The 25,639-nt window shown below is 40.1% G+C and overlaps 1 protein-coding gene across 6 annotated transcripts in view; it reads left to right on the top strand.

Moving 5' to 3' along the window:
• The window catches only part of HIVEP1 (HIVEP zinc finger 1), a 129,829-nt gene extending 124,307 nt beyond the window's left edge, over positions 1 to 5,522 (top strand). For all 6 annotated transcript variants that reach the window (XM_043908541.1, XM_043908544.1, XM_043908539.1 and 3 more), the window contains 2 exons: positions 1,148 to 1,641; positions 3,836 to 5,522. In XM_043908541.1, coding sequence (XP_043764476.1) covers positions 1,148 to 1,641; positions 3,836 to 4,936 — 1,595 coding nt within the window. In that variant the 3' untranslated portion in view covers positions 4,937 to 5,522. The remainder of the gene's footprint in view (positions 1 to 1,147; positions 1,642 to 3,835) is intronic.
• Positions 5,523 to 25,639: the final 20,117 nt, after the last annotated feature.

Here is a 25,639-nt window from a genome sequence, read left to right as displayed (position 1 = left end):
TTGTGTTTGAATGTTTTAAGCACAAAAGTGACATGTGCTTGAGATTTTTTTAAAAGTTCTAATCTGTTCTATCTCCTAGAAATAATCATAGATAAATGTGTTGGTGTTGATACTTCAAGATTTTTCTCTAAGAACGTACCTTTGTAATACAGAAAGAGTAATAAAGTAAATTAATACGCAGACCATTTGGGAAACCCAGGAAAGACACCTGTTAGTTATTTCTCTGTTCACATTTTTTCTCTTGCAAAAGTACACATAAATGCAGACTGCATTGCAGCGAGGCTGAAGGTGGTATAGCTGAGCGGCAGTGAGTGGGGTGGAGATTTTACACTGCTCTTCCGTTTAACTGTTTAAACTCTTTCTAAGGGAAAGCGCCTCTGATTTTGCAAGTTTTGAATAGACAAGGTTTTAAATCCAGTCTCACATGCACTTATGAGAATTTTAAAACTATTTCCTGGACTATCTTGACTATTCCTTGTTAAACATAGTCTCACGTGACATCATATGGCTGATATTAATGACTTTTAACTAATATTCCATTTCCTATGAGAACTGGGTTGAGTCATCACAGGAAAAAAAAACATTACAAAATATTACTACTCAGAGAACAGCAGAAACATGCCTAAAATGCTATTCAAATGTCATGGAAAATTTTTCTGTTTGCAAATACGAAATGCCACCAGTATTTTGGTTTCCTTTTAATTTGTTCAACAAAAGGGAGGTACAAACAAGCAGAGAAAAAGAGCTCCGAGAATGAGTTGCAGCGAACTCTGCGTTCACTTTCTCTGTATAGTTCAGGCTTCCTTTGGAGGTGTCAAATTTGAGGCTTCCGTTTCTGGCCTGCACTATGTATCACCCTCTGCCCGTCTGCTCTGGCGAGGTTTGTCCACCTTCCGCATCCTCCAGGAAGCCCTCCTGGCCACTCCCCTCCTCTGCCGGCGCATCCCTCCGATCCCCGCTGTCCTGACTGCCTTCCTCCCCGTGTCATCCTCCCCAACTAAACTGGGGGCTCAGTGTGGGCAGCGCCCTGGCCTTGAATATTCCTCGCAGTATTGCCAAGCTTATTAAAAAAAAAAAAAGATGATGATGCCGTTCGTTAAACTTGCATAAGCATCTATAACGTCCCCTCTCGGTTGTTTTTTCTCAGACGAGAAACAGAGGTTCAGTTTCGAGCGGTCTGGATACGACCCGGAGGAATCCGACGGCGCGGAGGACGACGAGAACGAGAACGAGGAGGAGGACGAGGACAGCCAGGCCGAGTCGGTGTTGTCGGCCGCGCCCTCAGCCGCCGCCAGCCCGCAGCACCTGCCGGCCAGGGGCGGCCCTCGGGACCCCGCGGGCGCGGACGAGGACGCCAGCGCCCCCGAGGGCTTTCCCGGGGGGCCCGCGGACCCGATGGACGTGCTGCCGAGGGCGCTGCCCACCAAGATGACGGTGCTGAGCGCGCTGCAGTCGGACCGCGGCGGGAGCCCGGGGTCCCCAGGGAGCGCTGGGCCGCGGGCAGCGGGCGACGTGGAGGTGGCCGCCCGCCCACCCGAGGGGGCGCCCAGGTCCCCGTGTCACCAGATGTCTGTGGACTATCCCGACCCCGAGGAGATGCTGAGCGGCTCTGCAGCGGGAAAGGCTGTGGCTTTAACACAGGTAGTTGATCCATAGCAGTTTTCCTTTTTTTCCCGTTTATTTTTATTAGTTGGAGGCTAATTACTTTACAATATTGTAGTGGTTTTTGCCATACATTGACATGAATCAGCCATGGATTTACATGTGTTCCCCATCCCAATCTCCCCTCCCACCTCCCTCCCCATCCCATCCCTCTGGGTCATCCCAGTGTACCAGCCCCAAGCACTTGTCTCATGCATCCAACCTGGCTGGTGATCTGCCTCACCCTTGATAATATACATGTTTCAATGCTGTCTCTCTAAACATCCCACCCTTGCCTTCTCCCACAGAGTCCAAACGTCCATTCTGTACATCTGTGTCTCCTTTTCTGTTTTGCATATAGGGTTATCATTACCATCTTTCTAAACTCCATATATATGCGTTAGTATACTGTATTAGTCTTTATCCTTCTGGTTTACTTCACTCTGTATAATGGGCTCCAGTTTCATCCATCTCATAAGAACTAATTCAAATGAATTCTTTTTAATGGCTGAGTAATATTCCATGGTGTATATGTACCACAGCTTCCTTATCCATTCGTCTGCTGATGGGCATCTAGGTTGCTTCCAATATACCATGTTCATGGATTGGAAGAAGCAGTTTTCCTTTTGACTTCAGGAGTTAATGTACTGAAATTGCTCATTTGTAGCTACATCAGTTTGTTTGTTTTTTTTAAACCTTATTTCCTTTTGTCTGATTTAAGGCTAAAGAATATTTATGCCCTTTGGATTCCGGTTATGTATCTTAGTCAAAGTTCATCTATTGTATTACAAATCTATAAAAGAACCAAGTAGATCTTTGCAGTATGCTCATTTACTACTATTTGGTTTTTTTATGAATATCTTGGAATAAAAAAATATTTGTGTGCCAATGGAGAATATGAGTCTCGGGACCTCCATTTTCCATGGCTTCCTCTGAGATGATCTTCCACTGGCTTTGATATGATGGATTTGCACTAATTATCCAAACAGTTTGTATGTTATCCCTATTGACAAGGCAGCTACCAGTTTGACATCCCCACCCCACCCCCACCCAAAAGAAAAAAAAAAGTATTAAGAAGTTCACTTTGCTTGAATCATCAAATTGCTGTCACCACTTAGGAAAGCTTCCTGTCCAAGAACTAGCTCAGAACCAGACTCAGGCCTCAGGAAAGTCACCCTCCATGTGAGCAGTGAATGACTTCCTGCTTTTACATACCCTGGCAGGCTCCTGAGAAATCTGTTTTCTCTCATGGACAGTTCTCTTACCTCTGGGATGAGCTGAGGATCACCATAGGATTTATTTCTAAATGTGGCAGATTTTGGTTTGCTGGGTAACACTAGAGAAAACTCGGAAGACTATGAAAGCTTGAATTACTAGAGCTTATCCTGCGTTAATATTATTTAATTAAATTACATTCATATTTAAATAGCATTAATATTTAAATTAGCATAAACATTAATGGAGTTCTATAATATGGCTATATCAAGAAAAAGTGAATATTTAGATGATAATCCTGGGTGAGAAAATTGGCAGGATTTACCCCTTCTACTGACATTTCGTACCTTTCCTATTAGTCACCTGTGCTCTAAGCTTCTGTCCCTAAATCTCTCACACACCTGCTGGTGTCTGGAGATCCGGTTTTCAGTAGACATTTCATACACTTAGAATAAATGAAGGAACAAATGAAAACTGCAGACCTCTTCATTAATGGAAGCTCTTTATTTCATAAATGAGTAGTCCTCCAGTTAATTTCCCCCCCCCCCCGCCCCGAGTCGATACTCATGGCCAACTAAGATCGCAGAATTTCTCAGTAATTCCTAATCTCTAAACTAGGGTGGAGCTGGAGGTGCCATCATAATAACAGCAGTGGAAGAAGAAGATAATTATGGCCGCCTCTCAGGGTTAATGTTGGTATAAATGAGATGATATCCAGGAAATCTGTTTGAAATTAAATACTATACAGAATCTGTGGCGGTTATTTATTCTAGAAAATAAAGAGCTTAAGGGTGTGATAGGAATTTTGCTTTTTAAATCAACATACCAACATTTAGCAAGCTTCTTTTTATGAAATCGTTGTTGTACACACTTTTACCTCAGGACAGAAGAGCTAAAACTTTTTACAAGAGCTAAAACTTTTGCTCGGTGACCAATAAGGAAGCTGAGCCATGAAGAGATGATTGGTCTTGTCTTTCAGGGCCCACAGTGCCTGAGCCTTCCTGCTCCCCCGGCGTCTGAGCGCAGCCCTCAGCCGGGAGGGGCTCCTCCGTCCACCTCGCCTCGGCCCGGCGCCCAAGAGCAGAAGCCGCAAGCCGCCCTGCCTCCGCCCGCAGGCCTGCCTTCTCCGCAGACGCACCTGTTCAGCCACCTGCCTCTGCATTCCCAGCAGCAGTCGAGGACACCCTATAACATGGTTCCGGTCGGGGGGATCCAGGTGGTCCCGGCCGGCCTCACCTACTCCACCTTCGTCCCCATCCAGGCCGGGCCAGTGCAGCTCACCATCCCGGCTGTCAACGTCATCCACAGACCGCTGGGCACCCCCGGGGACTTGAGCGCGGATGTGCCAGGCGCCGCCAGCCCCGCGGGCGTGGCCGAGCTGAGCAGCGTGGTGCCCTGTATCCCCATCGGCCAGATCCGCGTGCCGACGCTGCAGCCCCTGCCAGCCCTGAGCATGGAGACCGTCAACATCGTGGGTCTGGCCAGCGCCAACCTCGGCCCACAGGTGCGCCCGCCAGGCCTGGCCCTCAACGCCGTGGGGCTGCAGGTGGTGGCCGCCAACCCCGTCTCCCAGAGCAGCCCCGCGCCCCCCACGCCCATCCCGGGCCTCCAGATCCTGAACATCGCCCTGCCCACGCTCATCCCCTCCGTGAGCCAGGTCCCCGTGGACGCCCAGGGCGCCCCCGAGATGCCCGCTCCCCCAAACAGGTCTCCTCGAGAGGCGCCGCTCCCGCAGCCTTCTGCCGGGGCACATCCTGGCGGCGGGACCCCATCCCCGCAGGGCTCACCCGGAGTCCAGCGGGAAAGTGCACAGAAGGGTCTAGATCCGTCTCCGGCCAGAGACCAGGCCAGGCGGGACAGCTGCAGTCCTAGGGATGCGGGGACGGGGGCCCCAGCGAAGCCTCGGCACGACGCCCCTGGCGCGCCCTGCAAACCAGCCTCAGCGCCCCCGCCCCCGCCGTGCCGGCCGCGGCTCCCCCTGGACCCGGAGGGACCTCGGCCCCCGGCCCGGAGGCCGGTCACCCAGTTCAGCGACGTGAGCAGCGACGAGGATGAGGACAGGCTCGTGATCGCCACCTAGGGGCTGTTTATTTAGGGGGGTTGGTTTGGTTTGGGGGTTTTTAGTTGTTGTTTTTTGGGCTTTTTTTTTTAATATATATAAACACTTACAGGTTTCTTTGAAAACCCTCCTTTCCTTAAAGCACATTTTTCTGACATAAACTCATGACTAATCTTTGTGCAATCATGAACTTTTGACCAATAATTGTTGTTTTGTGTCAGCTCCAGCCATTTTTGTACATGTTGTATAGACAATTGTGCCTTTTAGGAGTTTTATGTTTAGAAACTGTACAGATTGTTGAATATCTATATACATAAAGTATATATTATATATGTACATGAAAGCCAGGTAGTTATTTGTGTTTAGCAAGGAAAAACCTGTCAAATAAATCCAATGATTAAATTATATGTTGCACTGTTAAATATTAAATTTTTATGGCTGTGGGGCAGAGTTTCTGTGTATAAATTAGTATGTAAACTCCATATTTATTGTATTCATATTAGTCTTTGAAAATGGGTCTGTCCTCCTTGTGTAAGACAGTAACTTTACACTTCAGACAGATTTTCTGTGTTATGAAATGTTTCAGTAAAATTGTTTACTGACTTTACCATTGCTTTAGTTGTGATTTCTTTATGTCATGTAGTGACCAGCAACTACATTCGGAAAAGTGCCTGAGGTTAACATTTCTTCCACACTCACCCCCACCCCCTGTATTTTTGAGAAATCAGGGCTTTATAGTTACTGCCGAGGGAAATAGCCAAGAGACCAATCTTTCCAACTTAATGAGTAATTTTGTAGCTATTTAGAGAAGATTCAGTACTTAAGAACACTACATGTTAAGTATGCTTAGCATAAGGACAGAAACGGGCAGCGTTCATAAAGGTGGGTATGACAGCTTCTGAGAAACGTATTATGTTACAAATCAGTCTGAGTGCTTGGCTTGGGCAAAGCCCATGAGCCCCCGAGGCCTCAGCCCAGTTTTGTGTGTGAACCCAGCCCCTCTGTGTCCCTTGGGCCCTACTCCTTACAGCCAGAGCCAAACCACGGGAGGTCTGGGCTTCACGGAAGAACCAAATTCAGACTTGAAACTACTTAGGTTGAGGCTTTAGAAATGATTGCTTCCTGTCCTGAGAGGCTTGACTTGACTTATTTAGAAAGATGGGGAGGGCTCCCACAATTGCACCTGCGATGATATGCATTCTTACCTGAGCGCTACAGATGCTTCTTTTGTGAAACAATGTCTTAATGTTGGAATTTTCATGTTTCTAAAAGCCTACTTGGTGAAGATCTCGGAGACATGAAGTTGGTAGGACAATAGTGCATGAAGGAAATAGTCTGAGGAGTGAAAAGAGCCTGTCATCTGGGCCTGCGAGCCCCTATCTAAACTATGACCTCTAGAATATGCCTCTGTCCAGTAGGCACTGATAGATCAGTGATGCTTTTTGATGCATGCTTCAAAGTACATTTATTCTTGCACACAGATTAAGTAACAGATATCTCAACAACAATAGAACTATGTTTTATATCCCAAGATGTATTTGACAAGAGTTCTGGAAACTCATAGGAATTGTATTGGTTTAACAAAATGGTTGTTCAAAATGAGCACCACTGTCTGTCAGATTTCTCAAAATAAGTTTTAACCTTGTGTCACACCTCTTAAAATTTCGTTGCCTAAAGTTTTAAAGCAGTGTAGTAAACATTCTTGCTTCCTAGTCACATTTTAAGTACATATTATGAAGGTAAATTCAAAAGCAATGCTAAGAATTTTGGAACTGAGGTGGATTTATTTGTTTTTATAGTTTATATAAATAGAATTTTCTTAATTTGAAGAATTCCTATATTTCAGTTCAGTCACTCAGTCATGTCTGACTCTTTGTGACCCCATGGACTGCAGCACGCCAGGCCTCCCTGTCCATCACCAACTCCCAGAGTTTACTCAAACTCAGGTCCATTGAGTCGGTGATGCCATCCAACCATCTCATCCTCTGTCGTCCCCTTCCCCTCCCACCTTCAACTTTCCCAATATCAGGGTCTTTTCAAAAGAGTCAGTCTTCGCATCAGGTGGTCAAAGTATTGGAGTTTCAGCTTCAACACCAGTCCTTCCAATGAATATTCAGGACTGATTTCCTTTAAGATGGACTGGTTGGATCTCCTTGCAGTCCAAGGGACTCTCAAGAGTCTTCTCCAACACCACAGTTCAAAAGCATCAACTCTTTGGTGCTCAGCTTTCTTTATAGTCCAACTCTCACATCCATACAAGACCACTGGAAAAACCATAGCCTTGATGATCCGAACCTTTGTTGGCAAAGTAACGTCTCTGCTCTTTAATATGCTGTCTAGGTTGGTCATAACTTTTCTTCCAAGGAGTAAGCATCTTGTAATTTCGTGGCTGCAGTCACCACCTGCAGTGATTTTGGAGCCCCCCAAAATAAAGTCAACCACTGTTTCCACTGTTTCCCCATCTATTTGCCATGAAATGATGGGACCAGATGCCATTATCTTCGTTTTCTGAATGTTGAGCCTCAAGCCAACTTTTTCACTTTCCTCTTTCACTTTCATCAAGAGGCTCTTTAGTTCCTCTTCACTTTCTGCCAAATGGGTGGTGTCATCTGCATACCTGAGGTTATTGATATTTCTCACAGCAAGTTTTGATTCCAGCTTGTGTTTCTTCCAGCCCAATGTTTCTCATGATGTACTCTACATATAAGTTAAATAAGCAGGGTGACAATATACACCCTTGATGTATTCCTTTCCCTATTTGGAACCAGTCTGTTGTTCCATGTCCAGTTCTAACTGTTGCTTCCTGACCTGCATACAAATTTATCAAGAGGCAGGTCAGGTGGTTGGGTATTCCCATTTCTCAGAATTTTCCACAGTTTGTTGTGGTCCACACAGTCAAAAGCTTTAGCATAGTCAATAAAGCAGAAGTAGATATTTTTCTGGAACTCTCTTGCTTTTTCGATGATCCAGTGGGTGTTGGCAATCTGATCTCTGGTTCCTCTGCCTTTTCTAAATCCAGCTTGAACATCCGGTGGTTCACGATTCATGTACTGCTGAAGCCTGGCTTGGAGAATTTTGAGCATTACTTTACTAGCGTGTGAGATGAGTGCAATTGTGCGGTAGTTTGAGCATTCTTTGGCATTGCCTTCTTTGGGATTGGAATGAAAACTGACCTTTTCCAGTCCTGTGGCCACTGCTGAGTTTTCCAAATTTGCTGGCATATTGAGTACACAAGTAAAGCTAGTGGAGGTGATGGAATTCCAGTCGAGCTCTTTCAAATCCTAAAAGACGATGTTGTGAAAGTGCTGCACTCAATTCCCACCTTTAACCAAATACTAAACGTTGTGGTATGCTTGGGTGTTCCCTTGAAAATTTCATAATGCCATAACATACCTTAGGCTTATTTTGTACTCTTGACTTTTTAAGATTCATTACATTGTTCACATACCTTTAATATTACTGACTATAATGCTTTCATGTAGCTTTCAAATATTTTGCTAGCATTTGAAATATGTAGCTAAATCAGAAACATTTTCAAAGTTTGTGTCATTATATTTTGAAATAGTCCCACAACTAAAATAGAGGGGAGTAATTTTGAACTGTTTCCTCCAAAGTCGTCTTGTCCTGAGAAGCAAGTCATTCTCAGGTTATCAATGACTTGCAAATAATGATTTGAATAAATTACTTACAAGTAATCCAGAGAGCTGGGAAACTATGTTTGTATGCTTCATGAAAGATCCAGGTTAGTAAAGAAATAGAATGCAAGGATATAACAAATTTCTTTAAATTATTAGCAAAACAGGTGAAAAACATAATACGAAGCAACTTTAGCATCTTGTATGAATCCACTGACACCATCAGAAGTGTCGGAAGTAGCAAAAGCATCAAAATTCATTTGCCTAGTTTTCAAAGACTGGTCCATCTGTTTTATGAATATCTGTTATGAGTTAACAGAAATCAGTTGCCTTAAAGTAGCTCCTTATTCTCCAAACTTTAGGCTACAAGAGTAATTATTTCAGAATGAGACGATCAACTGATAACATTTAATATAAAGATTTTGTTTCTCATTTTTTTCAAAATATAGTCATGATTTTCCTTTCACAGAAATGGTGTAAATAACACTTTTCTTATTAATCTCTGACCTGAATTTTAAATGGTGGGGATTAACAAGGATTAGGGGTTATTATTTTCATTGGAAGACTGTCGAGATGGGTAATATTTCTTTCATGATGCATGCTCAGGGCAAAATATGTACTCTTCTTAACTGCTCTGTTTTTTAATGTTACATTTTAGGATGAAGTTTGAGATCAACTAGAGATCAAGCAACACCAGAAAGGTGACTTTCGTTAGAGTAATTATGTTTCAAAACCATCTATTAATTCAAAACATGGAATATTAAATGTCCCTAAAGCAAGAATCTTTTCCCAAACCGACTCCCCATGACTTTGGAGAATTATGTATTAAATATTCAGTAAAGGTTACTATGTGTGTCTATATATACATACATGTATATCAGTTCAGTTCAGTCCAAATAAATGAGGATCAGCCTCCAAGGAGATTGGACTAACTGGAGAAGTGACATGAACAGGTGCTTTGGCACTTGTGTTGAAAAACTTTATCTTAAAATGTAGCCATTTATACAAAAAGTCTATTTGTACCATCTGCACTCCAGCTCCCCAAAGCATCATTTTGGAGATATTAGAAATACAGTATTCAGACCCAGGTAATAGATATCCATACTCTAAACGCTCATGAACAAGGCATCATGGGAGTATCCTTCCTCACTGGGATTTCTGGACTCCAATCTTGAACAAGATAGAGCCAAATGAGCATATTTCCAGACCACCAGGACCTGGAGGCAGAGCGACCCAGATGGTTCAATATCACAGCCAAGAAGTCACGTTGAGAGAGTCCCAGCAGTAGAAATATAAAGAATAATTGTAATAAATAATAATAATAAAGTTGTCTTTTAATTCAGTAAAGGAGAGTTTTTCCCTAATAGTTCGACTATTAAGGAAATCCTGTGTCTCCGTTAATCTTTGTGTAAAACCAGGATTTTTTGTGTAAAACAAAATTTTGTGTTTTGTGTAAAACAGCCAGGGCTCACAAACTAAAACTTATTTGCATAAAAATCAGGCAGAAATATTAGGAACATATTTATCTTGAAGAGAGACTGCAAAATTAAAAATTCTAGTATTATTCACGCCAGTATTTGAAGGTAGATCAGCCGAGGAGGAAATATGTAACTCCACTTTATTCTGAAGCAAGTTCTGAGAGAGCATGACTTCCAAGGGCTCGGATGCTGGGTACCAGACCTGCTCTGGCAAAGCAGAGAGGCACTTGAGAAGAGCCCAAGACTCTGATCAGTGATCCACCCAAATTCAAACATCAGGGAGAAGGACCAAGCTAATATTTCTCTCAAAGTCATAGACTGAGTTTGACTTATAGTGCAGTTTGGGTCTTTTCTAAGTTAAAAAGTCCACCTGAAATGTTATATTTTTCTTACATGCAAGTTTCCTCATTGCTTCACTTTTATTGTCTGAGAAGTTAGGCCTCTCTTATTCTGTAATGTCTGAGGGTTACATTAGAAATTAAGGATTTGTTACAGGACACTGAAGAATTTTTCTTTTGAGGCACTCAATTGCAGTAGAGGTGGAGACTGCATGTTGGGGAAATGATGGAAGAATGGAAGCTAAAGACCTAGGAAGTTCTAGATTTTATTTGCTCCCACACGCTCAGGTCATACACCTAATTCTGAAACAACATAAGTAATTCAGGTAATTACAATGAAACCTCAAAGGAAATGGAAAGATCTCCTGGTTTAACAGGATATGATAAATTAGTTTTCAAAAGCAGGTAAGTTTTTTTGAGGCTATACACAGTCATGCTCCACTGACACTTTAATGGTATTTTATGAGTAAGTCACAGGCTTCCCGTGTGGCTCAGATGGTAAAGAATCTGCCCACAAGGCAGGAGACCTGGATTTGATCCTTGGGTTGGGAAGATCCCCTGGAGAAGGGAACAGCTACCCACTCCAGTATTCTGGCCAGGAGAATTCCATGGACTGTATAGTCCATGGGGTGGCAAAGAGTCGGATATGGCTGAACGACTTTCACTTTCATGAGTAAGCCACATTATGTATAACACAGTATTTCTAATTTTAACAGTTCCAACAAATACCATATGATGTTATCTCCTTGTTATGTTCTAGAAAATGTCTCAGGGTTACAAAGCTACTTAAGTAGTGACGCTGTGATTTACAGCTAGGTCTGTTCTTTTCCACTATACCATGCTTCTTTCAGTAATGGTTTACAGTAACTGGGTAGAATTGTGTTCATTTCTAGGTGAAAGTCACCTTTAGTATTCATAAGTCATTTCATTTAAATTTCTTACAGAAATGAATATGTCCAGTGCCAGGTATATTTGAATAGATAATGTAGTTTATAAACTTTCTCTATACCCTTTTTCATAATTGATATAATAGGAGCTGGAAGAACACTTAGTGAGGAAATATTTAATTTAAATAGAGGGAGACAAAATGGCAATCTAAAATGAAAATTACAATCAAGCATAAGACATGTAAAGCTTCAAAGTGTATTAGGTTTCAGTTATTAATCATTATTGAGAACACTGTCTTGTTACATATTGCATGATGATAAAATTTAGTGAAAGGAGGAGGAGAGTCAAGTATGGATTCACATTGTTCGGGGTATAGACAAAGTCTGAGCACAACATAGCATAATATTATCAAGTTTCTGAATTTGATCTTTTCAGAAATATTTCCAGAAAGAAATAGAACAATTTTCCATTACTTCTGATAGAGAAGAAAATTACTTAAACATATTATTTCTCCTAGAAGAGGAAGCATCAAATTGTACTATTTTTTTCCAAGGTATAGATTCAAAAATAATGTAAAGAAAGCAAAGCTAGGAATTTAGAAGGAGATGAAAACATTTATAAACTCTTTTTTGCAAAAGCAGTAAGAGCGGAAAAGAAATAACTGATCTATTTATTTAGCAAATGATTCCATACCTCAGGATAAACCAATAGATGTAAATATAGAAAAGTTAACATTTTTTTCCTTCCAATTCTTAATTTTGGTGTCTGCAATACAGAAGTGAATAATTAGATACCTTTTATGTTGTTTGGCTATTGGTGGCTTTTATAAAGATAGAAAGACCAATAGACACTTGTTGGAAGTTGATTTTGAGACATTTTTCATTCATTGTTTTCAGTTAAGTGAAAGAAAATGTGTTTGGTTATTTACCTATGGGTTGCCAAATGTGATCTAAGGAAACCGTGTAGGTGAAAGACAAGAAGGCTTCACATTCCTGAAGGTCAGTCATGGAAAGAAAAGCCAGCTTTGGGATCAGTCAATTAGCCAGGCATGCCTAGTTTTCTTTGCTAATAACAAGGCTTATTTTTGCCCCGTAGGGTCAAATGTTAAGACTGGATTTGATTCAGCAGTTGTATCCATTGATTCATTTGAATTTTTAAATTTAGGAACAGCTTTATACCTCTTACAGTGAGACATTTTCTGTTACTTTGACACTCAGAATCCCTGAAAGTAGTTACCTAGAAGTAGATTAAGATTTCATGCAAAGAGTCTTCTTTTATAGCCAACCTTGTACAATTGCGATCATCATCGACTGAAAGATCCAGTCTTCACTAAGAGTATATGAAATATTCTGATAAAATAACTGGTATCACTTCATAGTCTGAAAGGGTTGCCAACCTTTTGAATTCATCATTTTGGTGACTGAATGTTAAAAACAAATCTTTGAGGAGAAAAATAAAATAATTTTTAAACTTACTTTTTAAAAGATAAATATCAGAGCCAAATAATTAATGAATTATTTTTTTCTTGTTAACGGCCTTGAAGTTAAATGCTTATTAGAATATATTCTTCTTTGTCTTGGGCTCTGTTGGAAATAGTTGTAAGATGTTCAGTACACGGTACATCAATCCTCTTTGATGCTTAAGCAGTCCTGAATACCTTCAGGTCAATGCTCAGAAGGTCCTTTAAACGGAGATAAAGATCAGAACTGACACAGGGACCCCAGGGGCCTATCCTGGAAAATGTTCTGTTTGTTTTGTTTTGTAGCTAAACAAATTCCTATGAACTCTTTGTTGTCATTTTTTTAAATCCTTCAGAAAAAAAAGAAAAAAAGAGGGATTTGGAAGACAAAACAGATTCAGGTGTCAAAACATTTAAAGTTTCTGCTATAGGTAGGCAGAGACATGGATTCTTTAGGTTTTCAGCTGAAATAGATTAAATATTTCATAACAGATTTTCATTATTGTCTCTCAGAGGCAAACCTGTGGTCTTCCCATGCTGTTGCTTTTTATGTTGTTATTTCACTGTCTCTGCAGCAGCTAAAATGCATGCTGAAAATATTTGTGAATGAGTTGAAGATAAATTATTTGTAAAACATGCACTTCTCATTAATTCAGTCCAGGGTTCAGGAACACTTAGATAAGTTGACTGAATTGTGATTAAGTTTTGGTTTAGTTTCTGTTCAAGGTGTATTTCAGTGGCCATAAGATTGTATCCCTACTGTTATTGTAAATCATTTCACAAATTTATGATCATGTAGGGTATGGACAAGAGGGAAGGGATTTGCAAAAAAAGAAAAAAAAAAACAGGTTCATATTCTATACATCACAACGATGTTATTAGCACAGACAGTACTGATGCTCCATAGATTATCCGTTAGTCAAATCAAGACATAAGCTTAATTTTCAGTTCTTATTTTTAAATATTAGATATGCAAACAAGTAGCATATTGCATATGGAAACAATCTTAAGAACAGATTGCCTAAATTGAAATTCCAGGTCATCGACTTACCAGCTAATTGTCAAATTATTTATTTTCCGTGCCTCAAGGTTCTCATCTGCCATCTAGGGCAAAAGCAAATAGCCACCTCACAGGGTTTGGGGCAAGGTTAAAGCAGATAACATGTAAAGCAGTTAATTCCTTATAACAATATCTGAATAAATGTTCTGAATTTTGGAGTTTTACAATGATTTTGAATGCTTTGCTTTAGGACAGACACTGACAGTCACCCGCCCTCACCACATGCAAGACCAGGGTAAGTTCTTTATCTGTGACTTTGTTAAAAACCAGTGACACCCTTTTTAAAATGTTGTGTTATGCTTAAAATGTTTTCTAACATTTTGCTTTGCTGGAAAACCAGACAAAGCTGAAGTATAATGAATAAACCCAGTAGGTGATTTCTAACAGCTTACATGAACTCTTCTGGCTAAAAAGTTAAAAAAGGTGAAATTATTCCTATTCATTTTCAAGGAGAAGAGGGGGCTGTCAGCTGGCCAAAAAGAAAGTGTGTGTGATATTTGCAGGTGATGGAGCGCAATCCCAAAGGGAAGGCACACGTTTCCCTGGGCTTCCCTGTGGTTGCCTTTCTTCTTGGTCGGGTCCAGCCGGAAGAGTGTCCAGTCGGGTCCAGTGTCTTGGTCGGGTCCAGCTGAGTGCTCAGTCGCTTCAGTTGTAACCAACTCTTTGAGACCCTGTGGACCACAGCCCACCAGGCTTCTCTGTTCATAGATGTAAAAAGCAAACTCAAGCTAACTTCTTCACTCTCCTCATTTAGTAAATGAGGAAAATAATGTCCAAAGAGGGGAAAATACATCCTTTAAGAAAAGTACAAACTGGATGTCAGCATGGGCTCTGGAGGCAATGCCTGAGATTATATTCTTCCTCCTTCATCTTCCAGCTTTCTAAACTTGAGAAGGTCATTGAATCTTCTTGTATCTCAGTATTCTAATCTGTAAAATGGGTATAGTAACACCAACCTCAAAAGTCAGTGTGGGGATTAGATGAGATCCCATGTAAGGTGTTTGGTAAAGACCCTACCTAGCCCTAACAAGCATTCCATCAAAGTTACCTCTTTTTATTATTACTATTACATCTATTTGTATTACTGGGGGGTGGTGGAATTAGAAAGAAACCAGAAGACAATGACTGACAATCGAACTTTCCTTCATGCTTTGATGTTTTTACTCTAAACCTCTGAAAAGTTAGCTACATAATAAGGAGAATCTTTATGCTTAGGGTTATTTGGCTTTGTTTCTAATTTGTATGTCTCCCAAGTCAGTATTCAAAGTTCTTGAGAGAATTAGATACATTAAAGTGATGTTTGTAACATTAAATATATAAAAGAATTTGATTATTTAGAGTCAATGTTTGAAAGAATTTAATGTGTTGGATTTTGTTATTTTAACTTGAAAAGCTCAAGGTAACATTTCCAAGTGTGATATAAAAAGGGAAGTTATAAATTTACCGGAAAAAATATAGGACACTATGTTTATGACATTGAGGTAGTAAAAGTCTTTTACGTAACAAAAACTGAAAAGCAAAAAATCATGACGTTTCATAAATTCAGGTTCATCAAAATGCAAAACTTTGGCTCTACACAAAAACATGAAAATGTTTAAAAGACAATTTTTGATTGGAAAAAGGAATTTACATTGTATAACAAAGAGAAGATTCTCATCCAAAACTATATTTGAAATATTTTAAAAATCAGTAAGAGATTCAAAAGATTCAGTAGAAAATGTTCAAAAGGTAAGAATAAGACATGCCAAGTAGAAAAAACACAAACGGCCAACAAATATACTAAAAAAGCATACACTGTCAATAGAAATGAGGAAAATGAAAATTAAAATGAGATTTTTTAAAAAATACTAGGGAAGGACAGTTTAGCAACTAAAAATGCAGCCTACATCCTAGCAACTCCAACTTCTCTGTATCAACCTGGAGAAACGCTTGCCAACGGGACATGAGCTACAAATTTGTGTGCTTTTTTTGTTTTGTTCTTGGTAATGTTGAAAAACTGTAAACAACCCAAAGTCCTTCAGTAAGGAAATGTCTAAATAAAATAATGTCCTTTCCTGGAATACTAAGCTTGAATACAAAGAAAAGCATAAGATAGATGGATAGCTCTCCAAGACATATCTTGAAATAAAAATAACTAGTTGCAGAAAAATTCATTAACAGATATGATTTATGTTAAAAATGCACACAGAGAGACATAAACAAGTGAAGTATAGATTTTTGAATGAAGAAGTCATATCTCTTTAAGTAAAAACACAGAAAAAGGCTGGAATGAGACCGGTTATAACTGAAGAGGAACTGAGAGCTTCAGGCGGGGCGGGGAGGATATTCAGGGAGTGGGTTTTATGGGGCCAGCGAAGAATACACATGTTTTCTACTATAGAAAACTAATATTGGGTTGGTGAAAAGGCTCGTTCATCTTTTCCCATTGGATGGCTCTAGCAGGGTTTTGTTGTCCGTAACTTCATTTGAAAGAATTTTGTTAGATTGTACTGTGACAGCTGTCATATCAGCATGCATTAAAAAATTTTATCAAAATTGATGAATTTTTGTGTAGCTCTTTTAATATTGAAGATGGAAGAAAAAAAATTTTCATCATATTGTACTTTATTATTTCAAGAGAGGTAAAGAAAGAAAAAAGCAACTTAAAGGCAAAAAAAGATTTGTGCGGTGCATAGAGAAGTTTGTCTGTGATTGATTGAATGTGTCAAAAGTGGTTTGTGAAATTTCATGCTGGAGATGTCTCAAAGAATGATGCTTCATAGTTGGGTAGACTAGTTGAAGTTGATGGCACTTAGATAGAGACATTAACTGACAACAATCAATTTTATATCATGCAGGAGATAGCCGACATACTCAAAATATTCAAATCAAGCATTGAAACTCATTTGCACCATCTTTGTTTTGTTAGTCCCTTTGATGTTTGGATTCCACATAAGTGAAAAAAACCTTCTTGACCATATTTCTGCATGCGATTCTCTACTGAAGCATAATGAAGACATTCCATTTTTAAAACAAATTGTGACAGGTGATGAAAAATGGATACTGTGCAATAATGTGGAATGGAACAGATTGTGGGGCAAGCAAAATGAGCCACCACCAAACTCACTAAAGGCTGGTCTTCATCCAAAGAAGGTGATGTGTGTATGGTGAGATTGGAAGGGAGTCCTCTATTATGAGCTCCTTCTGGAAAGTCAAATGATCAGTTCCAACAAGCACTGCTCCCAATTAGACCAACTGAACGTAGCACTTGACAAAAAGCATCTGGAATTAGTCAACAGAAAACACATAATTTTCCACAAGGCTAAGGCAAGACCTCATGTTTCTTCGATGACCAAGCAAAAACTGTTAAAGCTTTGCTGAGAAGTTTTTATTCATCTGCCATACTCACCAGACATTGAAAGTGAAAAGTTAAAGTGTTAGTCATTTAGTCATGTCCGACTCTGTGCGGCCCCATGGACTATAGCCTGCCAGGGCCTTCTGTCCATGGAATTCTCCAGGCAAGAGTACTGGAATGGGTAGCAATTCCCTTCCTCAGGGGATCTTTCCAACCCAGGGATCGAACCCGGGTCTCCTGCATTGCAGGCTGATTCTTTATCGTCTAAGCCACCACATTGTATCTTGAGATTTCCATTTAGTCTGGCCTTTACAAAATTCTCTTAATGGAAAAAGTTTCAGTTCCCTGGAAGATTGTAAAATCACCTGAAACTGTTCTTTGCTCAAAAAGATAAAAAGTTTGGATAAGATGAAATTATGAAGTTGCCTGAAAAATGGCAGAAGGTAGTGAAACAAAATGGTAAATATATAGTTTTAAAAATTTCTTAGTGAAAATGAAAAAATGTGTCTTTTATTTTTACTTTAAAACTGAAGGAAAATGTTGGCCAGTCCAGCACAATGGATTTTAGGCTTTACTCCTAACAGTAGTCACTTGTGCGTAATGCTTTAATGCTTTCAAAATGGAAAATGCATTCATGTAATAAAATGAAAATTAAGATAGAAAACAGGATGGGAGGCTAACCAGCTATGACATGAATTTTCTTTGAGAAGACTAGAAATTAGTTCCATGAAATTTAACATGTAGAAATTCAGTAAGCTTTACATCAACATCAATCTGCATTCAAAATATTGAACATTTGTGAAACAGTAAAAAAAAAACAATGATTGTTAAAATGTATGAACACTTACTGTGTGCCAGGTATTCCGTTATGCACTTTACATTATTGTTTATTTAATCCTTTAATTAGCACCATGAGGCCAACACTCCTCTCCAGTTAAGGAAACTGAGGCTTGGGATGGATAAATATTTGCTCAAGGCCCCAAAAAAGGTAAGCCTGTTCAACCATGTATTTATGTCACCTGTTTTTCACCCATATTTTCTTTCAGCTACCAGGCCATCATTGAGTAAGCTGAAAATATGCATATTAAATTTAAATAAATTCACTTGTTTTCTTGTATACTTTTGCAGTGATTTGCAAACTTGCATCTTCATCTACTGAGGAAAAAAAGAGTCCTTTATTCTTATAAATGATAATTATGAGCATTCAATATTTTAAGAGGGAAAAAATGTGTCTATTTACATTAGGTATTTAATAATCACCTACAGATTTGCTCTAATTGTCAGCTTCTCCCAAATGACTATTGTTTTCTAAATTTCTTAACAAGTAATTATAAACAGGTGTTTTGGTATGAAAAATGAGAGAGATATTCAGTATTTCCTATATTTCATCAACACCACATAGTTTTCATTAATCACAATCTCCATATTTTGATATGGTCTAGTGTTAGGCCACAGGAATTCCATGGCGGCTCAGATGGTAAAGAATCTGCCTACAATGCGGAAGACCTGGGTTCAATCCCTGGGTCAGGAAGATCCCCCTGGAGGAGGGCATGGCAACCCACTCCAGTGTTCTTGCCTGGAGAATCCCATGGACAGCGGAGCCTGGAAGGCTACAGACCATGGGGTCGCAGAGAGTCAGACACGCCTGAGAGACTCAGCACACAGCAAGGTTTGGCCACCCCGGGGTGTCTCCAGTCCATCCTGGAAGCCCCGGCAGATTTTTTTTCTTCTGGATTATTGCGTCTTCTCTGCAGGGTCAGAAATGTGCTTAAATTTATATTCAAATACATGAACATATCTTCGTTTCCATTGGTAGCAAAGGATTTTTTCTTTTTTTTTTTTGTAAATGCTATTTAATATTGAATAGGCTTGAAAGACTGTGTCAAGTAGAGGTGTGTGTTAGTCCCTTAGTCGTGTCTGGCTCTTTGTGACCCCATGGACTACAGCCCGCCAGACTCCTCTGTCCATGGGATTTCCCAGGCAGAAATACTGGAGTGGGTTGCCATTCCCTTCTCCAGGGAATCTTCCTGACCCAGGGATCTAACCCGGGTCTCTAGCATCTTCCGCATTGGTAGGTAAATTCTTAACCACTGACCCACCTGGAAAACCCAGAATGTTCATCACTCAGTCCTGTCCCACTCTTTGTGTCCTCATTGACTGTAACCTGCCAGGCTCTTCTGTCCATGGAATTTCCCAGACAAGATTACTGGAGTGCATAGCCATTTCCTTTTGCAGGAAATCAAGTACAAGTATAAACAACATATGATTTCCTTAGAATATATCAATGCATCGCTTTATAGCAATGAGGGCCTCTGAGTCGGACTCAAGGTCAGAACTGATACTCTGAGAGTGTGGACTACTTATAACTCTGTACGTATGTTTAGCTTGGCTTGCATACTTGATCCAAGCTGTTATTGCAGAGCACTGAGGTAATGCAAAGGAAAAGTATTTGGGGACTTCCAGTAGCTTCTTGAGCCAACAGAAATACACCCAGATGCCGAAGCCCTGACTCCCTCGCTAAAGTCAATACATGAAAATGTGAGCGCCTTCCGGAAGGCCAGTGTGCTAACCCAAGTGTGCAAAGGTGACAGCCTCCGTTTGTCAAGTGCAGATTTGATCCTTCTTGTATCATAAAACGGGCAAGCTAACATCTTGATGACTCACCTTAAAATCCTCCTTTCCCCCTCTTTTGATAATATAATAATGTATTTTGCAGTCCAGATAAAAAAAAGCTGCTTTTTAATTTGCATAAACAGACTGAGATTATGACAAGCCAAGATACAGAAACCTCACGTTTCTTCTCCCAACACTTGATTCTCTAGATATCTGCATCCAATAATTCTGCAGTTTATTCACAGTTCCTAAAATTGGGGGGATTAAACAGCCCCGACACTGGGACCAACGCTCAAGCACTTTCTGTGTTAACAATAGGGAGCAAAGTATCACTCTAGAGCAATTTAAGATGCTGATTAAAGTATGTAATTAGAAATTTTCTGTAGGAACCTGTCATGCAGAGAAGTCAGAGGGAAAACAATCCACAGATAATATAAGTACTTCTTGTTTTCCCGTTTTGTTCTTTATATTTCCCCTTTTATTTAAAGAAAAGGAAAAAATAAGACCAAAGAAAAGGTATATGGAGAAAATAATAGCCAAAGAAAAGGTATATGAAGAATCACACTAAGAAATTACTTCCTCATCCCAAGCTGCAGGGTGTGAAACAAAAATATCAGTTCTCAATGCATCAATCATGAAGCTGGCCGATTATGGCACCTCTAAGAGATCTATTGTTCTTCTTTCGACGAAGAGCAGAGGTTCTTTTTTGAAAAATAATTTTATTTATGTACTTATTTTTTGGCCGTGCCAGGTCTTCATTGCTGAGTGAGCTTTTTCTCTCATTGCGGAGACGGAGGGCTACTCTCTAGTTGCAGTGTGTGGGCTCCCCTTCGCAGTGGCTTCCCTTGTGGAGCGTGGGCTTCAGTAGCTGCAGCTCCCAGGCTTTAGAGCACAGGCTCAGTAGTTGTGGGACATCGGCTTAGTTGCTCCGCAGCATGTGGGATCTTCCTGGACTAGGGATCGAACCTGAGTCTCCTGCATTGGCTGGTGGACTCTCCACCAATGAGCCACCAGGACCTAGAGCAAAAGTTCTGAACATGTGTGAATTTAATATGAAACCAAGAATTTTCATCAGTATCAGTTCAGTCGATCAGTCCTGTCCAACTCTTTGGGACCCCGTGGACTGCAGCATGCCAGGCTTCCCTGTCCTTCACCAACTCCCAGGGCTTGCTCAAACTCATGTCCATTAAGTCGGTAATACCATCCAACCATCTCATCCTCTGTCATCCCCTTCTCCTCCTGCCTTCAGTTTTTCCCAGAATCATGGTCTTTTCCAATGAGTTAGTTCTTTGCATCAGGTGGCCAAAGTATTGGAGTTTCAGCCTCAGTGTCATTCCTTCCAATGAATATTCAGGACTGATTTCCTTTAGGATTAACTGGTGTGATCTCCTTGCAGTTGAAGGGACACTCAAGAGTCTTCTCCAACACCACAATTCAAAAGCATCAGTTCTTCAGCACTCAGCTTTCTTTATAGTCCAACTCTCATATCCATGTATGACTACTGGAAAAACCATAGCTTTGACTAGACAGACCCTTGTTGGCAAAGTAATGTCTCTGCTTTTTAATATGCTATCAAGGTTGGTCATAGCTTATCTTCCAAGGAGCAAGCCTACTTTAATTTCATGGCTGCAGTCACCATCTGCAGTGATTATGGAGCCCCAAAAAATAAAGCACCCTGCCCAGGGATTGAACCTGGGACCCCTGCATTGAGAGCACCGAATTTTAGCTACTGCACCACCAGGGAAGTCCCCATTTCCTCCTTCTTAAAGAAAATGCTTGCCATCACTGCCTCAAAAGAGTCTTGTGAGGAAGGGTCAATGAAGTGCTATATTAGAAGCACCTAATAAAATAAACAGTACAGGTAGATGATGTCATCACTGATATCAGAATTTACTTGTGATAACTAATGACAGTGGAGCACTGTCCTTACTGAAGGGATGAGGAGTCAGTTTAGATAGTTGCCCTCTCGAGTGACTCAGAAAAGCATGGACAGCTCAGTACAGAGGATGGCTAATTTTTTAAAGTTAGGAAGCAAGAGAAACACCAGAGATCAAACTGCAGTGCAATATTATCTATGGAGGAGACTGTGTTGCGGGATGTTTTAAAAGAGAAAATTTATGTATTTAAAAAGGTGATATACTTTCCACCAGAACCTGTAAGAGAATTTTTTTTTTTAATTTTAGGAAAGGAAAACAAAAGAAATGTTGGGTGCACACCAACTTTAGTTTGAATCATTTTGAGACGCAAGAATACTTGAGAGCTGATGAATTCATAAATGTGGAACAACAAAGCTGCCGTTGGTGCTTGTCTTAATGTCCTCTGCAGTATTAATCACAGACATGGTGTACTCAGCAGACCAGCTAAGAGAGAGAGAAGGAAAGGCACATTTAAATGGTATGACTCTGCCATGGGGCAGACTCTGGCTCCAGCCCCTCTCACATTTATTAAATACTCTGTGCAAAAGTCTTGGTTGCAAAGCTGCAGGATGGAGTTCTTAGAGATATGTGCTCTGCAATGATCTTTTTAGATGAGAAGGATACTAAGATAACTAAGTTTTAATCACTTAATTTAATCTTGTCTTTCTTGGGCTGGAATTCAGATTTCCTGATTCCTAATCTTTGTGCCAACTTTGATCATTTTTCACATTTACAAGGTATGATCTTTACTTATTGGACAGTGACTTCAGCTCATTCCTGGACCCTGTCTGACCACCGCCACTCAAAATTATATTACAGCACACACAGCTTATATATGGATATGAATATAATTGAACTGTAATCTTTATAATTTTGTTATATCCCTTGAAATTAGAAATATAAACACTCAGGGTAGAATCTATGCTCATATTTTTCCATGTGAAGTGAATAAGGTTTGAGATACAAATTGCTAGCAAAAACAAATTTTGAAGAATTTGAGATGACTAACTCAATATGGTTTTAGGAGATTCACATTATTGATGTGAATTCATTGATAGATAATCTTCTGGGGATGTGTGAGCGATCTCTCAGAATTTAGAAGGCGGCTGTTGGAATCCTGTCAGATACTTGCCCTTGAGAAGCAGTTATAGATTTAATGGAATTGCCTTTCTTTTTTGCCTGTGAGAGACTACAGGCAGAGTCTTCAGCAAAGACCATACTTTAGGATCTCTCAAAAACTTTGTATTGATAAGGCCCCTGATCCATTTGTGCGCCGATCTGGAATTTTCTAGAATGTTGGCTACATTGTTACACACAATCTCTGTGGTGGCCTGAATGGGAAGGAAATACAAAAGTACAGCTGATTCACTTTGCTGTGAAGCAGAAATGAATGCAACATTGTCAAGCGAATACAGGCCAATAAAAACTTTAAAAAAATCTTAGCTATACAAAGTGGTAGAGATATGCATCTTTGTAACAACATTTGATATAAATATAAAAGTTATCTTTTCTTTATCACCTCCTTCAATCACAGTGTCATCACAGCAAACACAGACTCAGAGGAACATCTCTTCACTCCACGGCTGCAGAGGTGCCCGTGAATCCACTTTGATTCGTATTCATAGCCCTCTGCTAGTGTGCTATCCACTAACAATGCCATTTTGGCAGACCGTGTTTACATTTTAATTTCATTATGACCAGAGTAATGAGGCTATTGATGTTCCCATTTTCTCTTTGAACGGCCTCTTCAATTTGAACTCTGGCCCTTTGGTGCATCAAACTATTATCACAGATGGAATATTTTAACATACATTTTCTGTTTCTATGAGGCAGTTAGAATAGGGGAAAAAAAGTCTCTTCATGCTCATTACACTCCGCCAATAAAAACCAAAACTTTCATAAATGATTATTTAATTGTTCCATATAGTAAATGATTCAGCTGAAAGCAGATATGTATTATTAGTTTATTGCACTGAACTAATTAAAAATTAAAAATCTAAGGACTTCCTTGGTCTCGTAAAGACTCTGAACTTTCACTAAGGGGCCGAGAGTTCAATCCCTGGTTGGGGAACTAAGATTCTGCATGCCATCGGGTGTGGCTATAATAAATAAATAAAAATCTTTCTAGAAAAAAAATATTATTTATTTAAAAATGAAAAGCAGGGGAGGTCTTCAAAATATATTTGTAAAATTTCAGTCTAAAGTTTAATGTATGTGGAGATAGAGATATATACAAAAATATTCTCTATGAATATGTACTTTTAAAGTATGGGATAAGCATAGACCTTTTAGTGTTTAAAAAGAAGGAAATTCTGCCTCTGGATATGACTAAGTAAGAGGTATTGGATTTAGCTACCTGAAGTAATCAACTATCATCCTGGACAGAATATATGAAATAATTGTTTCCGGACGTTGGGCAGTTTACACACGGGTCTGCTGTCCTTCTTGTCATCACTGATCAGTCACTAACTCACATCCAACCTTTTGTGACCCCACGGACTTCAGAATGCCAGGCTCTTCTGTGCTCCACTATCTCCCAGATCTTGCTGAAATTCATGTCCATCGAGTTGGTGATGCCATCCGATCATCTGATCCTCTGTCGTCCCCTTCTCCTCCTCCCTTCAGTCTTTCCCAGCATCAGGTCCTTTTCCAATGAGACAGCTCTTTACATCAGGTGGCCAAAGTATTGGAGCTTCAGCTTCAGCATCAGTCCTTCCGGTGAATGTTCAGTGTTGTTGATTTCCTTTAGGATTGACTGATTTGATCTCCTTGCGGTCCAGGAGACCCTCTCTGCTCTTCCTAGGAGAAGAAAAACACAGGATTGTACACATATCTTATATTCACCTTATCTTTCTGCCTGGTGCGCCTTCCAAACTGTAGTACACGGGAGTTAACCCAGGTTGAGAGCAGAGGTCTTCTGGTTGGAGGAAACAGATGCCAGAGTTGAGGGCTGCTGAGTCATCTGTTAATTCACGAAGAAGGATATCCAGAGAGGAAAGAGCTGCTCGGAAAAGTGGCTTTAGAAATCTGCATGGAGATTTCTGAGAAATTTATGAGATTTATGTCCCTTGCCAGGTACTAAGTTGGGCATGCTCAGAGCAATGTTCCCTGATTACCATCAGAGAAGAGCCACTGAAAAAGCTAAAAGTTGCAGTGGGTGGAATCCTGGAAAAGCGCAATTTTAGTAACTACTAAATGTATTAATAACTCTAGTAGCAAGTCTTAAAAACTCTCAGGAAGCATATCTCTCAACTAAGTTTTCTTATAACAGTAAACTTAGTAAGAGGCTTGTTGTCGTTTAGTCACTAAGTCGTGTCCGACTCTTCTGTGACCCCATGGACTGTAGTTCGCCAGGCTCCTTTGTCCATGGGATTTCCCGGGCAAAAATACTGGAGTGGGTTGCCATTCCCTTCTCTTCCCGACCCAGAGATTGAAACCAGCATCCCCTGTATTGGCAGGCAAATTCTTTACCACTGAGCCACCTGGGAAGCCCCAGATAAGAGGTAAGATATAGAGGAAACACACTTGTGAAGGGGGCCTGTTATTTTATCTACATCAATGTGTTGAAATATCTTCCATTGTAGCCCAATCCATAAAGGAAATAATAAAATTTGTAGGCAAGTTGACATTTAACACCGTTTGATTATTTTTGCCAAAGTCCACACACAGTGTAACTACAGAGCTGGAATGTAGTAGTACCAATGTCAATGATATGATGAGTCTCATATCTTAAACTGCTTTAACAAATTTAAAATGAAAAGATTTAATTTTCAATCTTAAATTTAAATTTTCAAACTTAAATTTCATGCAGCCATGAAATTAAAAGACGCTCCTTGGAAGAAAAGCTATGACCAGCCTAGACAGCATATTAAAAAGCAGAGACATTACTTTGCCAACAAAGTTCTGCCTAGTCAAAGCTATGTTTTTTCCAGTAGTCATGTATGGATGTGAGAGTTGGACCATAAAGAAAGCTGAGCACTGAAGAATTGATGCTTTTGAATTG

The sequence above is a fragment of the Cervus elaphus genome, chromosome 7, assembly GCF_910594005.1.
Source record: "Cervus elaphus chromosome 7, mCerEla1.1, whole genome shotgun sequence".
Classification (NCBI taxonomy): domain Eukaryota; kingdom Metazoa; phylum Chordata; class Mammalia; order Artiodactyla; family Cervidae; genus Cervus; species Cervus elaphus.
The sequence above is the reverse complement of the archived record's forward strand: the minus strand, read 5'-3'. Positions and strand labels throughout refer to the sequence as shown.